The sequence below is a fragment of the Equus przewalskii genome, chromosome 16 (assembly GCF_037783145.1).
Source record: "Equus przewalskii isolate Varuska chromosome 16, EquPr2, whole genome shotgun sequence".
Taxonomy (NCBI): Eukaryota; Metazoa; Chordata; class Mammalia; order Perissodactyla; family Equidae; genus Equus; species Equus przewalskii.
This window is the reverse complement of record NC_091846.1, coordinates 1,458,276-1,481,094: the sequence shown is the minus strand read 5'-3', so window position 1 is coordinate 1,481,094 and position 22,819 is coordinate 1,458,276. Positions and strand designations below refer to the sequence as shown.

The 22,819-nt window shown below is 38.5% G+C and overlaps 1 protein-coding gene across 5 annotated transcripts in view; it reads right to left on the bottom strand.

Annotated features, from left to right (window-relative positions):
• Nucleotides 1-22,819, bottom strand: part of IFT88 (intraflagellar transport 88) — a 135,562-nt gene that overhangs the window by 23,004 nt on the left and 89,739 nt on the right. For all 5 annotated transcript variants that reach the window (XM_070577828.1, XM_070577831.1, XM_070577830.1 and 2 more), the window contains 2 exons: nucleotides 22,115-22,180; nucleotides 17,669-17,775 (listed from right to left, as the gene is read on the bottom strand). In XM_070577828.1, the coding sequence (XP_070433929.1) occupies nucleotides 17,669-17,775; nucleotides 22,115-22,180 (173 nt within the window). The remainder of the gene's footprint in view (nucleotides 1-17,668; nucleotides 17,776-22,114; nucleotides 22,181-22,819) is intronic.

The following is a 22,819-nucleotide window of genomic DNA, read 5'->3' as shown; positions in this document are numbered from 1 at the left end:
CTGCGTTGAGTCCACTGCCAGCATATGCGTATGGCTCATTTAGATATACAGGGTAGTTAGCAAACACAGACAACTTTTGATAAAAATTTACCATACAACTGAATTAAAATTTCTTAACATAGGTTGATATCTTATTTATATCTTCAATAATATAAAATAACGTCATATTTAATTCAAAGAACAAAGTATTCATTCCCTCAAATATTCATCCCCTCACATACAACTCCCCAAGTATTTATAAATTACAGGTCATGGATGAGGTTATTGGCAATGTAGTCTGCTAGGAAGAAAAAACAATTTCTTTTCAATAATTCAAGACTTATTTCTGTAAAATGAAACACTCTCCTAAAGCTTAGGACTTTCAAACATATGTAAACACGCTCAAGTCTTTTCTATGAAAAAGAAAAGAAACCTCCCCTGAAACTCCTTCTCTCCCCTTGCTTTCACAAACAAAAGACAATCTAAAAGTGATGTAACGAAATAAAAATTTAAGCATATACAATCAGATTTTATTTCAAAACTTGGTTTTCATCTACCCATACATTAATAATCTCCAGCATATCTAAAAGACCTATACAATGCTAAAATAGTTAAACTCATAAAGACAAATGCCCATATAACTTGACATTTTTTTCAAATTAAATGTGAGAAAGTATCTTGCATCCTACTTAAGTAACCATAAGTTTAGAACAGAACAATTTAGGAAATTGAGCACTTCCCATGATCAATACATTCTTTACGTCCATTATACCTGTTCCTTGTTCTCATTAGAACTTTCCAATCCTTTGGCTCTCATCCCTCTTCTCCTAATTAATACCTTTAAATCTTTACTTTTCTCCAGCCTAGAAGCATCCTACCACTTTAAGCACATCCACATCAGGACTTCCAAGTCCCTGACGTGCCTTCTTGTCAGTTTGCTTCTCTCACCAAGAGAAACTTAAAACCTGGTTTGATTCAAGACTTTCCTTTTTCCTCTTCTCCTCCCAGGATGCTGTGCCCTGCTGGAGACAAATCATGTAAGCACATGGAGTGCCAGCCTCCAGGGGCCTCCCCACTGCTGGCTCAGAGTCCTCGCCCACGCCCCACATGAGCAGTGCCTTTCTAACACACCACATTCTGTCCTCTTCACTGTGGCAACTGACTGCCCTGGTACTTTGTGAATGCAGGCAGCCTGCATCTCCTTGGATGTGCGAACCGCCTCTCTCCACGGAACTCCCTCTGTCTGCCACCCCCTTCCTCATCTTCTTCCCCGCTCTCACTTCTCCTTTAAGGCTCAGCTCCACTCATCTCCTCAGGGAGACTCCCCCGTGTGTCCCAGGTGGGTGCTTGTTGAGAGTGCTCACCAGCACCCACGCACTCCTCACACTCACGGCCCTGCCCTGCTTGCTTATCTTTCTCCTCCACCACTCTCCTTTAAGCAGAGAATGTGGGCTGTTATCCTCTTCCAACTGAATACCTATTTGCCATTGAAAATCAATGAATTCCACCAGAATGAATCTTGTGGACCAACAGCTATACTAGCTGTAGCAATGATTTCATGTGGAAGTTACAGAGATGGCAATTTCAAAAGTAAAACCAAATCATTAGTTTACAAGGTTCTAACTTCAAAGAAATATGAACAGTCAAGACTCAGTTTACTTTTCATCTCTCATATCATTTACTCTGCAGAGGTCTGATCGTCAATGTTTTCAGTCATGATCTAATTTCTTCCTTAGCAGTAAAGCCCTCAAAGGACAGAGCCACTGCAAGTGGTGGTCCCACAAGGCAAAGGGCTGCCTGGTGGATAGATCAGACTCAGGTTCCATGACGTGCCTATGTATCCCACAGTTGGCCTGGGAGCTGGTGTTGTCTGTTAAGCGGGTGGTGAGAGGTAAATTGGGCCTGGGTGAAGCCCTGAAGAACTAAAGGAAACCAGGAGGTGGGGGGGGGGGGGGGGCGTCTGTTACAGAGGCCATAGACACGGAGTTGCTGTTAAGTCAGGCAAAGTGAAAATCAAAAAGGCCCCGTTATATTTATCAACATGGAGGTGATTAATCTTAGTGAGAGTAATTCTAGTAATGGAAAGAGTCAAGGTTACATTGATTTGAAGGGTGCCTGGGAGGTGAAAAAATAAAGATCAAGTATCGATAACTTATTGTAGATCTTTAGCCAGGAGGAAAGAGAATAATGACAGTGGGGCACGTCCCAGATTTTTGCAGGGCCTAAAGCTTATAGTTCAGGGGAAGAGCTGATAGGTTCAGATGAAAGAGAATATAAAACTATGAAAATAAAATGCGTGCAATAATAAAAATTTATTTACAAAGGGCCAATGCAAATGAGGGCCTGAAGCTTAAGCTCTACCCTCCACTGTAAATGCCCCGGGCCATGGCGGCTCCAGCTGTCCCCAGGGCACAGGCAGAGACCACTTTCTGTGGCTCTCTCGCCACTAGACCACAGACTCCTGGAGGACCCTGGGCCCTGTTTTACACTGACACATCTGACACACGATCCACCTCAGATCTATCACAATACCAAGAACATTTCAGGAGCACAATAAATGTTTGTCAAACACAGTCATACTGATGTTCACATCATACAGTATATGAAGATTTTGAATAGGAGAAATACTTAATCCATCTTCTCAGAGTTTTAAGACTTAATTCACGGGAATATTACTCACTTTGGAGTGGTATGAGGTAAGGCTTGATGGAAGGTAAGAAAGGAAGCATTGAAATGAAACAATAATTGAGAAAAATGATTCTCATTAGATCAACACTAAAACATAAAGGAAAGAGCCATATAATGGAATATGAAACAAAAAAATGACAGAAATCTGTATTTATTGACATGGAAAGCTGTCCATGTTATTTTGCTAAATGAGGAAGAGAAGCAGGTTCTAAGAGAGTATTTTTGCAAAAATTGCATTTTTCTAAGAAAAGTTCCATTTAAAAAATACTTGTATTGAGGTTTTGGCCGGAGCAATTCAGCAGGAAAAAGAAATAAAAGGAATCCAAATAGGTAATGAAGAAGTAAAACTCTCGCTGTTTGCAGACGACATGATCTTATATATAGAAAACCCCAAAGAATCCACAGAAAAACTATTAGAAACAATCAACAACTACAGCAAAGTAGCAGGGTATAAAATCAACATACATAAATCAGTAGCATTTCTATACATTAACAATGAACTAACAGAAAAAGAACTCAAGAACTCAATCCCATTCACAATCGCAACGAAAAGAATAAAATACCTTGGGATAAATTTAACCAAGGAAGTGAAGGATTTATACAATGAAAACTACAGGACTTTCTTGAAAGAAATTGACGATGACATAAAGAGATGGAAAGACATTCCATGCACATGGATTGGAAGAATAAACATAGTTAAAATGTCCATACTACCTAAAGCAATCTACAGATTCAATGCTATCCCAATCAGAATCCCAAGGGCATTCTTTTCAGAAATTGAACAAAGAATCCTAAAATTCATATGGGGCAGCAAAAGACCGAGAATTGCTAAAGCAATCCTGAGAAAGAAAAACAAAGCCGGAGGAATCACAATCCCCGATTTCAAAACATACTACAAAGCTACAGTGATCAAAACAGCATGGTACTGGTACAAAAACTGGTCCACAGATCAATGGAACAGAATTGAAAGCCCAGAGATAAAACCACACATCTATGGACAGCTAATTTTCGACAAAGGAGCGGAGGGCCTACAATGGAGAAAAGAATGTCTCTTCAACAAATGGTGCTGGGAAAACTGGACAGCCACGTGCAAAAGATTGAAAATTGACCATTCTTTTTCACCACACACCAAAATAAACTCAAAATGGATCAAAGACCTTAAGATTAGTCCTGAAACAATAAGTCTTCTAGAAGAAAATATAGGCAATACACTCTTTGACATCAGTTTCAAAAGAATCTTTTCGGACACTATAACTCCTCAGTTGAGGGAAACAATAGACAAAATAAACAAATGGGATTTCATCAGACTAAAGAGCTTCTTCAAGGCAAGGGAAAACAGGATTGAAACAAAAAAACAGCCCACTAATTGGGAAAAAATATTTACAAGCCACTTATCCGACAAAGGCTTAATCTCCATAATATACAAAGAACTCACACAGCTTAACAACAAAAAAACAAACAACCCGATCAAAAAATGGGCAGAGGACATGAACAGACATTTCTCAAAAGAAGATATAAGTATGGCCAATAGACACATGAAAAGATGTTCATCATCGCTAATCATAAAGGAAATGCAAATCAAAACTACACTAAGATGTCACCTTATACCGGTTAGATTGGCAAAAACATCCAAAACCAAGAGCGACAAATGTTGGAGAGGTTGTGGAGAAAAAGGAACCCTCATACACTCTTGGTGGGAATGCAAACTAGTACAGCCACTATGGAAAAACAGTATGGAGATATCTCAAAAAGTTAAAAATAGAAATACCTTATGACCCAGTCATCCCACTACTGGCTATCTATCCTAAGAACCTGAAATCAGAAATCCCAAGAGTCCTTTGCACCCCTATGTTCATCACAGCATTATTTACAATAGCCAAGACGTAGAACCAACCTAAATGCCCAGAAACTGATGATTGGATAAAGAAAATATGGTATATATACACAATGGAATACTACTCAGCCATAAAAAAGGACAAAATTGGTCCATTCGCAGCAACATGGATAGACCTCGAGGGTATTATGCTAAGCGAAATAAGCCAGACAGAGAAAGACGAACTATATATGATCCCACTCATAGGTGAAAGATAACATATTGACAAGGAGAACTGATCGGTGGTTACCAGGGAAAAGGGGGGTGGGGGGAGGGCACAAAGGGGGAAGTGGAGTACCCACAACAAGACTAACAATAATGTACAACTGAAATCTCACAAGGCTGTAATCTATCATAACATTAATTAAAAAAATACTTGCATTAATATATGTTTCTATATATTTGTAAAAATGCCTAGGAAGATAGATACCAAAATGCTAATAGTGATCTCAAAATGATGGGATGGATGGATCATTATCACTTTTTTGTTTATATATTTTTATTTGAATTAAAATATTACTTATAAATGTAATCTACCTGAATTTTTAAAAGAACATTTTTTAATAATATCAAAAAAGATGGCATTTCTATTTTGAAAAAAATGATGCCATTCCCATTTTGGAAAAAAAAATGAGAGAAGAAGGGACATAGAAGAGCAAAGGAGATACAAATAAAATAATGAAACAAATAAGTAAGTGTGGGAGTGAGAACCATTTTTTCCCTTTACCTACTCCTCACTACGCACACACGACCATAGGTGTCATATACTCCTCTCTTGGAACTGGAGTCAACTCAGAGCCTTTGAAAGCTGGTGCACCCTTATAGATCGCCTACAACAGTTCTCCTCAAGGTGCGGTCCGCAAACACGCCAGCCCACCAACAGCCACCTGCTCTGGACGAGGTGAACGCAGAACTCAAGCGCGAGAGCTTACAAACCTTCACAGCGATTTGAGATTTCTTACATCTAAGCACATGACCATTTTCCTAGAAATGTCAGTGACAGACTGAGAAAAAAAAAATACCTTCACCACACACAGTTTGAGAAGCACTGATCAGAACACTACCCTGACTTTACAGCTAATGAGGACAAGCTCCAGAAAGGAGAAGCGTCCGCCCAGGTCACAGAGCTGACCCACGGTCAAGTCAGGAGAAAAGCCAGGGCTCTGTCCACCATACCGCGCTTTGATTCCACAAGAATTAGATTTTTGTCAAACAGAACAAGGAGCAGTTACCTGCTGCCTGGTTAAGAATTCTTAAGAAAACTGGCTCTGAACTCAAGAGAAAACAGAATTTAAGACATTTCTTTGCGGCTTCCACTCCAAAGAATCCATGAACGTGGCTGCCGTTTCCCGCCCTAAGACCTCTGCTCATACTTCTGCCTCTGCACACCAAACGCCAAGCATCCAGTCACACCTGCTCCGAACACCAGCTCCTCAGGAACTGCCTCTGACGCCCGCATCTTGAGCTGAACCCCTCAACCTTCCAGCCGCCATAGCTCTGGATGTTTTCCTCACACGCAAGGTTTTCTCTCTGTGCCGTGTGGCAGAGTAATTTATGTTCATCTTACTCTCCCACGTTGAGCACCTTGAGCACTGGCCAACTCTTACACATCACTGTGTCTTCCACGACGCACAGCAGATCGTAATAAATGCTTCCTGAATGGATGAACTAAGAAACTAACACAAGGCAATGCACGAAAGCACTGATATCAATGGGTTTTAACACAATAAGGGATTTGGTAATCTTGCAAAATGTAATCAATACTCAGATCAACACAAATTTGTTACAAAGATAGTCTCTTTTGTATTTTTGTTGAACTTTGTAAATGCGATAGTGCATAAAATGTGCAAGACATTCTTACAGTTTTCATTACATATATGAACTTTTAAAATTTGGCATTATTTTCTGTACAATTTTAAACTTCTGCCTTTATGAGGCTTTAATACTGAGTCTCCTTTAAAGAAATGGTTTCTGCTCAACTAGGTTGCATACTCATTTTGTTTTTTGGCAATAATTGGAAATTTGGCGATAAGTATCAACCACATTTTATATTAGTTTTGAATGTCACATGAGAGTTTGTCAATTTGGACAAAAGAAAGCATTTCTTGAAAGTGTTGATTTCTTTGGGGGAAAAACAGCAAATATTGGGACAGCATTCTTTTTTTTTTTTAATTGAGTTATTGATAGGTTACAATCTTGTGAAATTTCAGTTGTACATTAATGTTTGTCAGTCATGTTGTAGGTGCACCATTTCACCCTTTGTACCCACCCCCCACCCCACCTTTCCCCTGGTATCCACTAAACTGTTCTTAGTCCATAATTTTAAATTCCTCATATGAGTGGAGTCATACACAGATTGTCCTTCTCTCGCTGGCTCATTTCACTTAACATAATTCTCTCAAGGTCCATCCATGTTATTGCAAATGGAATGATTTTGTTCTGTTTTGCAGCTGAGTAGTATTCCATTGTATATATGTACCACATCTTCTTTATACATTCGTCTGTTGCTGGACACTTAGGTTGCTTCCACGTCTTGGCTACTGTAGACAGTGCTGTAATAAACATTGGGGTGCATAGGACTTTTGGGATTGCTGACTTCAGGCTCTTTGGATAAATACCCAGTAGTGGGATGGCTGGATCGTATGGTAGTTCTATTTTTAATTTTTTGAGGAATCTCCATACTGTTTTCCATAGTGGCTGCACCAGTTTGCATTCCCACCAGCAGTGTATGAGGGTTCCTTTTTCTCCGCAACCTCTCCAACATTTGTTACTATTAGTCTTAGATATTTTTGTCATTCTAACGGGTGTAAGGTGATATCTTAGTGTAGTTTTGATTTGCATTTCCCTGATGATCAGCGATGATGAGCATCTTTTCATGTGCCTATTGGCCATCAATATATCTTCTTTGGAGAAATGTCTGTTCATGTCTCCAGCCCATTTTTTGATTGGGTTGTTTGATGTTTTGTTGTTGAGTTGCGAGAGTTCTTTATATATTATGGATATTAAGCCTTTGTCAGATATAAGACTTGCAAATATTTTTTCCCAGTTAGTGGGTTGTTTTTCTGTTTCAATCCTGTTTTCATTTGCTTTGAACAAGCTCTTTAATCTGATGAAGTCCCATTTGTTTATTCTTTCTATTGTTTCCCTTCGTCTGAGAAGGCATGGTGTCTGAAAAGATCCTTTTAGTACTGATGTCAAAGAGTGTACTGCCTATGTTTTCTTCCAGAAGCCTTATGGTTTCAGGTCTCACCTTTAGGTCTTTGATCAATTTTGAGTTTATTTTGGTGAATGGTGAAAAAGAATGGTCAATTTTCATTCTTTTATATGTGGCTTTCCAGTTTTCCCATCACCATTTGTTGAAAAGACTTTCTTTTCTCCATTGTATGCCCTCAGCTCCTTTGTCAAAGATAAGCTGTCCATAGATGTGTGGTTTTATTTCTGGGCTTTCAATTCTGTTCCATTGATCTGTGCACCTGTTTTTGTACCAGTACCATGCTGTTTTGATTACCGTAGCTTTGTAGTACGTTTTGAAGTCAGGGATTGTGATGCCTCCCGTTTTGTTCTTTTTTCTCAGGATTGCTTTAGAGATTTGGGGTCTTTTCTTGCCCCATATGAATTTTAGGATTCTTTGTTCTAATTCTGTAAAGAATGTCATTGGGATTCTGATTGGGATGGCGTTGAATCTGTAGATTGCTTTAGGTAGAATGGACATTTTAATTATGTTTATTCTTCCAGTCCATGTACATGGAATGTCTTTCCATCTCCTTATGTCGTCATCCAATTCTCTCAGAAAGGCCTTGTAATTTTCATTATATAGGTCCTTCACTTCCTTGGTTAAATTTACCCCAAGGTATTTTATTCTTTTTGTTGCGATTGTGAATGGTATTGTATTCTTGAGTTCTTTTTCTGTTGGTTCATTACTGGAGTATAGAAATGCTACTGATTTATGCAAATTGATTTTATACCCTGCAACTTTGCTGTAGTTGTTGATTACTTCTAACAGTTTTCCAATGGATTCTTTGGGGTTTTCTATATATAAGATCATGTCGTCTGCAAACAGCAAGAGTTTCACTTCTTCCCTCCCTATTTGGATTCCTTTTATTCCTTTTTCTTGCCTGATTGCTCTGGCCAGGACCTCCAGTACTATGTTAAATAAGAGTGGGGATAGAGGGCATCCTTGTCTCCTTCCTGTTTTCAGGGGGATGGCATTCAGTTTTTACCCATTGAGTATGATGTTGGCTATGGGTTTGTCGTATATGGCCTTTATTATGTTGAGGTAGTTTCCTTCTATGCCCATTTTGTTCAGAGTTTTTATCATAAATGGCTGTTGGATCTTGTCAAATGCCTTCTCTGCATCTATTGAGATGATCATGTGGTTTTTATTCCTCAGTTTGTTGAGGTGGTGTATCACGTTGATTGATTTGCGGATGTTGAACCATCCCTGTGTCCCTGGTATGAATCCCACCTGATCATGATGTATGATTCTTTTGATGAATTGCTGAATTCTGGTTGCCAAAATTTTGTTTAGAATTTTTGCATCTATGTTCATCAGTGATATTGGCCTGTAGTTCTCTTTTTTCGTGGTGTCCTTGTCAGGTTTTGGTATCAGCATGATGTTGGCCTCATAGAATGTGTTAGGAAGTGTTCCATCTTCCCTAATTTTTTGGAATAGCTTGAAAAGGATAGGTACTAAATCCTCTCTGAAAGTTTGGTAGAATTCCCCAGGAAAGCCATCTGGTCCTGAGGTTTTATTCTTTGGGATGTTTTTGATTGCTGTTTCAATCTCTTTCCTTGTGATTGGTCTGTTCAAATTGTCTGCCTCTTCTTGAGTGAGTTTTGGGAGATTGTAGGAGTCCAAAAATTTATCCATTTCCTCTAGGTTATCCATTCTGTTGGCATATAGTTTTTGGTAGTATTCTCTTATAATCTGTTGTATTTCTGCAGAGTCTGTTGTTATTTCTCCTCGCTCATTTCTGATTTTGTTTATTTGAGCTTTCTCCCTTTTTTTCTTTGTAAGTCTGGCTAGTGGTTTGTCAATTTTATTTATCTTCTCAAAAAACCAGCTCTTTGTCTCACTGATCATTTCTACTGCCTTTTTTGTTTCAACAGTATTTATTTCTGCTCTGATTTTTGTTATTTCTCTCCTTCTGCTGACTTTGTTCTTTTTTCTCTAGTTCAGTTAGGTGTGCTTTAAGGTTGCTTATTTGGGATTTTTCTTGTTTGTTAAGATGTGCCCGTATTGCGATGAATTTTCCTCTTAATACAGCTTTTGCTGTATCCCATATGCATTGGTATGGCATGCTATCATTTTCATTTGTTTCCAGGTATTTTTTTATTTCTTCTTTAATTTCTTCAATGATCCATTGCTTGTTCCGTAGTGTGTTGTTTAGTCTCCACATCTTTGTGCCTTTCTCAGCTTTTTTCTTGTAATTAATTTCTAGCCTTATAGCACTATCATCTGAGAAGATGCTTGTTATTCTTTCAATTTTTTTAAATTTTTAGAGGCTTGCCTTGTTTCCCAACATATGGTCTATCCTAGAGAATGTTCCATGTGCACTTGAGAAGAATGTGTATTCAGCTCTTTCAGGGTGAAGTGATCTATATATGTCTATTAAGTCCAATTGTTTTAGTTTTTCATTTAGCTCCACTATTTCCTTGTTGATTTTCTGTCTGGATGATCTGTCAGTTGATGTGCGTGGGGTGTTGAGGTCCCCTACTATTATTGTGTTGTTTTTAACATCTTCCTTTAGGTCTGTTAATAGTTGCTTTATGAATCTTGGTGCTCCTGTGTTGGGTGCATAGATATTTATAAGCGTTATTTCTTCTTGATGAAGTGTCCGTTTGATCATTATATATTGTCCTTCTGTGTCTCTCTTTACCTGTCTTATTTTGAAATCCAGTTGGTCTGATATGAGAATTGCAACACCTGCCTTTTTTTCCTTGCTATTTGCTTGAAGTATTGTCCTCCAGCCCTTCACCCTGAATCTGTGTTTGTCCTTGGGGCTGAGGTGTGTTTCCTGGAGGCAACAAATTGTTGGATCTTGTTCTTTAATCCATTTTGCCACTCTGTGTCTTTTTATTGGAGAGTTCAATCCGTTCACATTGAGAGTGATTATTGATGCATGTGGACTTAGTGCTGTCAATCTGTCGCTCATTATCTTGTTTTCCTGCATTTCTTTTCCTGTGTGCTTTAGACTACCCATTTAATACTGCAATTTCTTATGCTGGGTTTCTTAGATTTTTCCTTATTTATGATTTGTGACTCTGTTCTGTACTTTATTTTAGTGTCTACCTTGAAGTTTGTATTTAGAATCTCATGTATAATATAGTCTATTCTCTGGTGGTCTCTTACTTACTTGACCAATACTGATTTAGACCCTTTGCTCTTCCCCTCCTAAATAATTATTTTCATTTTTTATTCCAACTTGTTTTATTAATTGGTAGTTAGAGTGCTAAGATCATCCTTGTTTTGGTAATTTCCTTACCTTTACCCTAATGCTATAATTGAATATTTGCTATCCTGTTCTGGTTCTATCTATCAGTCTCCCTAGTCTGTGGATTGTGTCCCCTTTCTCCCTTTTTCCTTTTTTCAGGTATGAGAGCCTTCTTGAGGATTTCTTGTAGTGGAGGGCTTTTAGTTACAAATTCCCTAAACTTTTGTTTGTCTGGAAAAGATTTAATTTCTCCCTCATATCTGAAGGAAATTCTTGCTGGATAGAGTATTCTTGGCTGAAGATTTTTATCCTTTAAAGCTTTGAATATGTCACTCCATTCTCTCCTAGCTTGTAGGGTTTCTGTAGAGAAATCCGTTGACAGTCTGATAGGGGCTCCTTTATAGGTTATTCTCTTTTTTTTCCTTACTTCCGAGTATTCTCTCCTTATTCCTTTTGGCCAACTTTACTACTATGTGCCTTGGGGTAGCTCTTTTTACATTGACAAATCTAGGAGATCTAAAACCCTCCTCTACACACATTTTTCCATCGATCCCTAGATTTGGGAAGTTCTCTTCAATAATTTCGTTAAGCACACTTTCTGCTCCATTTTCCTTTTCCATATTCTCGGGAATTCCTATGATCCTTATGTTCTTACTCCTCATTGAATCCATGATCTCTTGGAGATTTTCCTCATTTTTTTAAATTCTTAGTTCTCTTTCTTCCTCTGTCTGGCACCATTCAGCCTGTCTATCTTCGATTATGCTAATTTGCTCCTCTATGTTGTCTACACGGGTATTCAGGGAATCTGTATTCTGTTTTATCTGGTCCATTGTGTTTTTCATCTCAAGTAATTCTGTTTGATTTTTCTTTATGATTTCAATCTCTTTTGTGAAGTAACTCCAGAACTCGGCTTGTTTCTCTATCTTTCTCTCTACCTCATTGAGTTTTTTGATTATAGCTGCTCTGAACTCATTATCACTTAGTTTACCTAATTCCAAGTCCTCAGGACTTAATTCTATGTTTTTATTGTTTTCCTTCTGGTCTGGGGCTTTTATAAATTGCTGGATGGTAGAGGAGCGGTTTTTTCTCATGGTGGTAGAATTCAGTTGCAGTTACAGCCTGTTGCCACTAGATGGGGGTCGAGAGCGGCGTGTTAGCTCTCCGCCTTCGGGGCAAGATGGCTGCGCCCACTGGCTTTGCCCAGGGGGAGGGGCTGTTACTCACGCGCTCCGGTCTGGGTTCAGATCAGTCCTGTTCTCTGGTTTCCCAAGGCCTTGATTTATGGGGTCCCCGTGGACGGAAGCTTCCCCCCCCCCCGCCCCCCCCCCCCGTCAGCGGGTCTCCACTGAACCAGCGGCAGGAGTCCTGGATGATCCCCCGGTCGCGTTGCCCCTCCCCCGCTCCTTCCCGACCCACGTGCTGCAGCGATCGCAGACTCTAGGGGAGGGAGCGATGTTCTCTCCTACCGTTCCAGCGCCTCCGAGGGTGTGAGCAAAGTTTATGATCTCCGCCTTCTTGGTATTGTAGGTCTCTAACGAGCTGGCATTATGTTTATTCTCTGAAATTCAGTTCTTCCAATCTTTTGTTGTATTTTGGAGGGGAGAGAATCCCAGGTCAGCTCACCCTGCCATTTTGCTCCGCCTCTTCCCTCCAGGGCAGCATCCTTTATTTGAGTATTTTGAAAATTTAGAAATTCGATTTTAAAAATGGTGTGAATTACTAATATACTTCTATTTTTGGACTAGCAACTAAAACTTTCTATATTTTGCAAATTATTTCTTTATCCATTTTCTTTTACCTCCTAATAGTTTCCTTTTGTCCTCTAATCATCTTTGGTATTTTGGCTAGTATTTTTCTCTTCCTCTTCATATTTAAAATACTCAGTCTGCAATTCCTGCTCTTCCCATTTTGCTCTTTTCCAGCCATACTATCAAGTTTGACAGAATTCCTTGCAGCTAATGTTTTTTGTGTTCAGTGAAGCAGAAATGCAAAATATCTCTTACAAAACACCTTTGCTAAGGGGCTCACAGTGCCAGCCAGGGGCTAACTCACGCTGCTCCGGGGCTCATAGTGTCCAGACATGGCAGAGTGACTCTTTCTTGCCTGGCGAAGAGCCCTGTACCTGGAACTGCTTATTGCTGGCACTAATAAATACACAATGTGCAAAGTTTTCCTTTTTTTCCCTGCTTTTTCACCCCAAATTCCCCCAGTACATAGTTATGTATTTTAGTTGTGGGTCCTTCTAGTTCTGCTATGTGGGACGCCACCTGAACATGGCCTAATGAGCAGTGCCATGTCCACACCCAACCCTGGGCCATGCAAGTGGAGCATGCGAACTTAACCACTCAGCCATGGGGCCGGCCCCTGCAAAGTTTTCTAATTACTCAGGAATATAGGTCCCCTGAGCACAAAGGGGAGAACAGTATTTTTTCCCACAACAGCTCCAGAAAGAGTTTCTCTGAAAAATCTGTCCACATAAATAAACTTCCAGTTCTAATATCTTAAAATAGGAGTTAGGGGCTCAGGGAGATACATTATCCTGACCCACATAAACCTGAATTAATTTATCTTTCTTAGGTCTATACAAGTCCTTTTAAATTTTTAAACAATTTTTAAAAATTCATGGCCTGATTCATTTTACATCTACTCCCCCACCCCCCACCCCCAACTTAAATCAGATCCCATATCCTGAGCTGGTATTTAATCATTTGCAAGGTGACTCTTCGGGAGCTTAAACTCGAGTTCTTCTCAAAGTTAGTGAATATAAAAATTACCTAGAGGATTTGTTTAAAATAACAAACACAAAGGTTCTTGGACTCCATACCCAGAGATTTTAACACTAGGGGAGGGTTTGTGCAGGTCTGGAGTGTAAGTCTAAGAAGCACCAAGTGATTCTGAGGCTCCGCTGGGCGACAAGCCACACTTGAATAGCACTCTTCTGACACCATAACTCCTAATCGAATCATGCTGAGCTGACGGCAAGGTCCATCTTAACCTAATTCATGGTATGAGTTACCAAGTTTTCTGGATGCAGAGTAAGTAAGGAATATACATCAACAGGTAATTATTAACTGCATCATCTTCTTTCTCTACTGTTCATAAGGTAGTATTCATAAGCACAGTAGTCAGGAGCCTGGACTTGGGAGCCAGCCTGCCTGGATCTGAATCCTAGGTCTTCTCCCAATAGCTGTGTGACTTGCAGAAAGTTACTTAGCAACCATGGGACTCAGTTTTCTCATCTGTAAAAAAGAGTAATAATAAAACCATATCCAAGACCACAGGATTCTTGCAATGATTAAATTAGTTAATTTGTGTAAAGTGCTTAGAATAGTGCCTGCACTTACCATGCAATCAATAAATGTTAGCTGTTATAATTATTAATGTCCAATTAAGCAGATGTAATAAAGTAGAATTAATTGGAAAACTGTAACCAGAAACATGAAGACTGTCAACATCATTCAGGAACAGGTTATCCAGGCTCTTTATTTCTCCTTTTCCTTCCTGCTGTCAAACTTCTGCAATTATCAGCACTTTCGGGGGAAAGGAAGACATAAAGACTGGGGGTCGATTTTGTATTCTTTCTAATAGCTCCAGGTAAAGGCTGGATGTGATTCTCTATAAATAGCCCTCGTTTCAATAACATGGCTATTTCACAAAATGTCTCAAGTCAGCAATATGGAAGAGCTCTCCTACAAATAATCACAGAGGTCAACAGAGCTTTAGAAAGAAACACCTGCAAATTAGATCACAGAAAGTTACCAACTATAAGAAAGAAACATGACTGTCTAACAATTTGGAAATGTTTAAAGAAATCAATACACATCTGTACAACATGGTATTATGCAGGCGTTAATGATTTTATGAGAAATTCCACTTACGTAGGAAAAATGTTAAGTTTTTTCATTGGGACAGATTCTACACAAGAAACATACAGAAAAAGTAAGAAGTTTTAAGTTCAAATTTAGAAAAGGAGAGCATCCTTTATTCAGAAGTTTATTAATTATATTTTGTTTCATAACTAATAGTGTTTTAGGCACTACACAAGCCAGAAAACAGAATGCCCTGCCTCATGGCTTTACAATCTAAGACAGACAAACTGAAATGGGAGACGCAACAATTAACTGAGAAGTTAGCTCCCAGATATATTAGAATTCTTTCTCTTTAAGCGTCTTTTCTTCTTCTTAAGATCTTTCTTTTCCACTAACTTTTCCCCTCCACTTTGTGTTTACAAGCAAAACATAAGTGAGAAAACATCAAGAAAATGTTTCTTTGATGTAAGATTTAATGCGGAGTACTGAAGAGTAATAGAGAAATGAATTTCAAAGAAATTGGCAAGAAAATGCTGTGATTGTAAATCTAAAGAAAGATTAAGGGCGCCAGCCCCATGGCCGACTGGTTGAGTCTACGCGCTCTGCTTCTACGGCCCAGGGGTTCACTGGTGAGATCCTGGGCGCAGACATGGGACCACCAGCAATGCTGAGGCAGCATCCCACATAGAAGAACCAGATGGACCTACAATTAGAATATACAACTATGTACTGGGGGGTTTTGGGGAGAAGAAGAAAAAAAGAAAGATTAAGGAATAACAATGTTTGAGGGAAAGATATTAGGGAGAACATAAAATAAGAGAAGATATCCAAATGACAGTGGGTTTTATACAGAGTACAATGAAAGCAGTGATAAAATATTACCAAAAGAGGCACTGCTCAAGCACAGTGAGACATTAATAACTTGGGTAAAGAGGTGAGATAAACATTGGATAATCTAAACACATCAATGGTAATTCATATGAGCTTGCTAAAGTATTCTAACCTAAGCCATCAGGGAGTTACTGTGGTGAGTACCACATAAGGATTAAAACCAAGGTCTACGAGAGAAAGAGACAAAAGTTGACTATCTTGATGAATATATAAATATTTTAATGGAAGAGGAATTAAAAGACTGAATAGTGATTAGAAAGGAAAAGTAGTCAATGACATTCATATATTCATTTATAATAGTTAAATTCATTATTCCATATGAATATTAGTCCATAGTAGTCAGATGAAAAAAAAAGAGTTTAACCATATATAGAGAGAATTTAATAAAGAAAAGAGGATAAGGAGAGCAAAATTCAAAAGGAGAGAGGAAGCAAATGTAAAAGCGAAGCCCTGTAAAGACCAAAAGGAGAGAACGATATCTGTAACGGTTCAACTAAGATACAACTTAGTAAATGGGAAAATTAAACAGTAAACTATAAGAAAAGTGTGTAAAAGTAATTCTGAATGTCTTTTAAGGGGGACTATTTTAGTCTTTAACCCTCAAGTTCATTTTCCAGGAATTCCTTGGACTCAATGTGTCCTAAAGCTTGAGTTAAGATCCCTTGTGAACTAGCTGTAAGGAAATTCCCAGGGAATCAGAAGGCCACTACTTATTGTTTAAAAGGGGTCAACCCTGGAAGTCTACCAAATCAGAGACAGTAATGCATATACCAATTTTTCTGTTTGGGGTTATAAGTTGCAAGCAGTGTATTATGCATGATCCATAATCTGTATTCATAATCTGTATTCATTTTGTTCAGTATAATTAACTCAAACTACTGATGCTTAAACTTATGAAGTCTTAAGAATTTAACTCTTTCCACGTGCATCCATGGTTCTATACTAGGTAACTTTACATAACTAATTTTGAGTTCCAAAGAATGTTCTTAGTTAGAAACATATACTTCTTTTTTATTCTTCTTAATGAAACAAATTTAATAGTGATTATGATGACACTTATGATAATTTAAACTTCCATTTATACTAGTTTACATTTTACAAAGCTTTCACACAGGTTATCTAATTTAATTAGCAATTGGTACATGGTATTAAACTGGTCTTCACAGTAGGTTTTAACTACATGCCCTAGCATGGTATTTAAATACCAACTTGACATTTTAAGAATTTTGAAAGTAAATATCTATGTTATATTCATAATCCTTTTATAACTGATACTTTGAAAAACAAAATCAGATCACATCTTAAAGCAAAAGCAAGATAACCACATTTTGAAAGGAAATATGGAATTTAGATCTAATTATCCAAGATAATTAAATTCTTGAAAAAGCCTAAGCTTAAAGAATATATTTTCTTTCTATGAAAGGCAGAAACTCAAAAATCATGTTTAATTTCTAAATATTCTAGGTTCAAAGTTAAGAGAAATTATTCTTTTAAAGAAGTAAAAATAAGAACATTGTTATTCTACATACTGCACGGAACACAGAAACATACTTAAAATGCCTCCAAGTATATTAATAGTATTCCCATAGCCATGCTCTACTGTATACTGAAACAGCTTAAAGAAAAAAGTACTGTTGTTATATACAAGTAATTGCTTCTTAGGTTCCATGGCCACAGGACTCTCCAATTAAAATCAAGTCTATAAGTTAATCTCTAAGTTATTTTGTATTGTGGAAAGTTACAATTGTTTGTCTATTAGTAACTATCCACTACAGACTATACAGAATCCATTGTGCTTCCTCCTACTGAGAACTTGTTTTTGACAGACTTTTGTCCTAAAGCTAGGATTTTAGTTATTCTTCCTTTTATGCCAGAGCAGAAAAAAATTTCAACTTTCCTTTACTGATAGAAACCCCCAACATCACTCAGTTGAACTACAGAAGGCTGACGTTTTGGAAAATAGCAGACAGCAGTTTTCGGCCCATATAAGATACCTGTTCCCTTATTTCTTTCATTTTTTCCAATCTCTTGAGTTTTGTTGCATATTCTTGAACTTCTTTTAATCCAATATCTGTGCAGAGACGAACCAAGAAACGCAGACCTAAATTGCGAAAAAAATACTTAGAAAAGTATTTATGCGCAGTGTTGAAAGTACAACAAATCTATAAACTCAGTCTTTTGAGACACAGGTAGGAGTGATGCTCACAAACAGTGTTTGTTTCTCTCTTGAAAAATAACTATATTTTGTATTCTCTGCCCTGGGGGAACTGACTTCCTTGAAAGGGGCTCCACCTGCCCTGCCCTCAGGTGAGACCAGACCATCTACAATCAGAGCCCTTCCCATATTCTTTATCTCCTTAACTGCTTTTCCTTTACAGCACTTATGACTACCGACATATTATATATTTGTTTATTGTCTTTCTCTTCCTACTGGAATTCAAGCTTTGTGAGACCGAGGGTTTTGTCTGTTTTGTTTTCTGCTACATCCGTAGTGCTGGAACAGTGCTGTGTACCAACACAGCAGCTGCTCTATAAGAATTTGTAAATTAATGACCAATTCATGACCATTAATGTACTGCAAAAGTAACAGTACTAAAATAATTTAAAATGTCACACATTACTATATAAATTGCCTATGTATACATCTGTCTTAATAATTCATAATAAGAAGGCAATTTATATCTTCTACAAATAATACAAAACTATTTCTCTTATATACCCATCCTTAGAAAGAGTGGCTTAGGAATATTTAATGTAAAATAAAAATCATTTTTTTCGTAGATGTCCTCTGAAATTTAGCATGTCATCTGTAACTGGACAGTGCAGATCGATGTTTGATAAATGAAGAATATATTTTAAGACTAAAGTATCCTGTTGGGTTTGCCAGAAAACTACTCTGCTCAAAACCAGACATTCCACAGGTGCAAACGTTTTTTCCATGACTGTAGAGTAGTCCCCTTTTATCCACAGTTTCACTTTCCACGGTTTCAGTTACCCATAGTCAACTGTGGTCAAAAATTATTAAATGGAAAATTCCAGAAATAAACAATTCATAAGTTTTAAATCGCACACTATTCTGAGTAGTGTGATGAAATCTCGCGCCATCCTACTCCATCCCACTTGAGACGCGAATCATCCCTCTGTCCAGTGATCCACGCTGTACACGCTCCCCACCCGGCAGTCATTTAGTAACTGTCTCAGTTACCAGATCGACTGTCACGGTATCACAGTGCTTGTATTCAAGTCACCCTTACTTTACTTAATAATGGCCCCAAAGTGCAAGAGTAGTGATGCTAGCAATTCAGATATGCCAAAGAGAAGCCATAAAGTGCTTCCTTCAAGTAGAAAGGTGAAAGTTCTCAACTTAACAAGGAAAGAAAAAAATTGTACGCTGAGGTTAAGATCTATGGTAAGTTTTACCAGAGTATATTGTTGTAATTGTTCTATTTTATTATTAGTTATTGTTGTTAATCTGTTACTGTGCCTAACTTATAAATTAAACTTTATTATAGGTATGTATGTATAGGAAAAAATATAGTCTATATAGGGTTCGGTACTATCCATTGTCTCAGGCATCCACTGGGGGTCTTGGAACATATCCCCCACAGATAAAGGGGGACTATTGTAGTTAATGTAGACTATTGATTACACTTATTGTGAAAATTATCCAGGCCAAAGTCATCTTAGACCTTCCTTGTGGCGTGGATTTTTAGAGAAAAATTCTCTTTAAATAAAGAAGGAAATTTGGCCTCGCTTGGAAATATTCCCTTTCCTGGTCCGATGCAGAGGAGGTATGGCTACTGCAGTAGTTTCAACTGGCAGTAATTCTGGCCCCCAGGGGGCATTTGGCAATGTCTGAGGACTTTTCATAAGTGGGGAGCGGTATGCTCCCTGCATCTAGTGGGTGGAGGCCAAGGCTGCTGCTAAAACATTTTATGCACAGGATGGCCTCCCACAACGCAGAATTATCAATCCCAAATGTCAATGGTGCCGATGCCGAGAAACTTTTGCCTAGCAGACATCTGAGTTGCTTCTTTTGCAAAGAGACATATTACTGCCATCTCTCATTTAACCTCTAAAGTACCAGTTCCCTAATGTGACCGAGATTAAGAATCACATAAAAAGCTTTTAAAAAAGAAATAGGAAATGCAAAAAGTTAGGCATCTGGGGGAAATGCAAACCTAAATGAGATTCTCTGTAGGTAGGGCTAGAAATACGTACTTTTAAAAAAAATTGCATTCAGTGAAATGAATCGTTTTTTGTTTTTTTTTTAAAGATTGGCACCTGAGCTAACATCTGTTGCCAATGTTCTTTTTTTGTTTTCTTTCTCCCCAAAGCCTCCTGACTACATAGGTGTATATTCTCATCGCAGGTCCTTCTGGCTGTGCTATATGGGATGCCAGCTCAGCATGGCCTGACGAGCAGTGCCATGTCCGCGCCCAGGGTCCGAACCAGCAAAACCCTGAGCAGCTGAAGCGGAGTGCACGAACTTAACCATTCAGCCACAGGGCTGGCCCCCAAAATATGTACTTTTAAAAAGTTTTACAAGCAATTTCCAAGTAGCCTGTTCCCTGCCTGACTGGCCTTTGGAAACTACTCCTGTAAACTAATGGATCTACCTCTAATCCACATGAGGAAACTCCTTGCTCCTAAGCTACTACCTAAGGCCATAACTCGGGGCTACCTGCTGTTGGGCTTCCACAAAAGCCAAACTGAGAAAATACCAATGAAGGACCGTGCAGCACCCCTCTAACCCCTGGACCAGGACCGTGCAGCATGCCTCTAACCCCTGGACCAGGACCGTGCAGCACCCCTCTAACCCCGGGATCAGGACCATGCAGCACCCCTCTAACCCTGGGATCAGGACCATGCAGCACCCCTCTAACCCCGGGACCAGGACCGTGCAGCACCCCTCTAACCCCTGGACCAGGACCGTGCAGCACCCCTCTAACCCTGGGATCAGGACCGTGCAGCATCCCTCTAACCCCGGGACCAGGACCGTGCAGCACCCCTCTAACCCCGGGATCAGGACCATGCAGCACCCCTCTAACCCCTGGACCAGGACCGTGCAGCACGCCTCTAACCCCTGGATCAGGACCGTGCAGCACCCCTCTAACCCCGGGACCAGGACCGTGCAGCACCCCTCTAACCCCGGGACCAGGACCGTGCAGCACCCCTCTAACCCCGGGATCAGGACCGTGCAGCACCCCTCTAACCCTGGATCAGGCTGGGCCACTGGAAAACTTGGCTCAGAAAAAGATTATTTTTACTGAATTCAAATGTGTTGTTCTGTGTTCATTGTCACTGACGGACAAAATTAAAAACAGTCTTTTCGAATGTTATTTTATTTGCTGTAGGGATGTTTTAAAGCAAGTAGCTACTATATTTTTTAACAACCTTACCTACCATGTCTCTCAGTGTCTCAACATGAATGAATTAAAAGTTGGAAAAATTTTTCTTCTTCCCAAGGATTTTTTTTTTTAAAGATTTTATTTTTCCTTTTTCTCCCCAAAGCCCCTGGTACATAGTTGTATATTTTTAGTTGTGGGTCCTTCTAGCTGTGGCATGTGGAATGTCACCTCAGCATGGCCTAATGAGCGGTGCCATGTCAGCGTCCAGGAAACCCCCAGCAGAGCGCACGAACACAACCACTCTGCCATGGGGCTGGCCCCTGGAATTGCTTTTTATTTCTTCATAAATAGTAAAGATTATACAATGGATTGTACTTTATCTCTTTTCTTTAGCCACAAGGCTATTCAGGGCCAAATATATAGTTTAGTGGGAATATGCGACATATGAATATAGTTATTTTGTATTTTTCTTCATTCTGATTCTATTGTGGTTATTGCCATAATGCTGTATATTATAACTTTAAATTGCATCAAATTCATTGTACAAGAAGATGGGGAATAACTGAATATTTTCTACAAAGTTAACTTTACAAAAGGGAAATAAGTAACATCAATATACTGTTTTAAAATTAAAGTAACATCAAAATTCATTTGCTATCAGTATCAGAAAGATTACTAGTATTCTATTTTCATAAACTCTAAAAGTATTTTTTCAACCTCAAAAAGTTGTATACTAAATATAGTTTAAAATGTCTTTTCTCGGGCCAGCCCGGGGGCATAGTGGTTAAGTTCAGTGCACTCTGCTTTGGTGGCCCAGGTTCACAGGTTTGGATCCAAGGCGTGGACCCATACCACTCATCAAGCCATGCTGTGGTGGCATCCTACATACCAAAGAGAGGAAGACTGACACAGCTGTTAGCTCAGGGCAAATCTTCCTCAGCAAAAAAATATAAAAAGAAAACATATGTACCACAAATTATAGGTTGGTATCTATGTATGCAATTACTGTAGCAGGGGTAATCATTATATATTAGGACATAAAATGTGAGAATCTATACCATCAAAGTTACAAAATGTAATCTCACTTACATTCAACATTTTCTGGAAATTTTCTGTGAATATCTTTGTAAGTATCTAACGCTTTTTGGTAGTTACCTATAAGTAAAAAAGAAAAAAAAAACACACTAGCAGATTATAGAATAATAAGATTCAGCAAAATATTAATTTTAATCCAAAATACTGGTACGATTTAATTGGTTTAATAGGAAGATTTTCATGTTTGCCACAAGCATATATAATCATTCTTAATACAACTTCCGGAAGAAAATGTACAGATAAAATAAATTTGAAAAGAGGTTAGAGCAGAAGAAAAGGGGTGATGGTTGAAACTTAGCTCCACTTCTTAAAATAAATATGGTAGCAGCAAAAAATTAAGATCAGTTCAATTTCCTAAAACTTAATGTTATTTCAGATGAACTGACAAATTTAAAAATTATTTAAGTGATAGACTAATATTAATTTGAATGTCATTCACTTAATTGGAACAGATAAAAATAACTTTTTTGTAGTTTTCATTTTGAAACATTAAGAAAGTTTAAAGTGTTTTCTTTTGTAATAAAATAATTTAGCTTCACATACCAGCACAGAATAAGAAAATGAAGTTTGGTTCAAAAATCTTTGCTAAAATCTCAGTAAACAAGTTATGAATCTCTTTGGGTCTTACTGTACAAGAGGGATGGCTATGCTAACCCTCTAAGAGTTGCTGTGAGAATTAAATGAAATAAAGATAGGAAG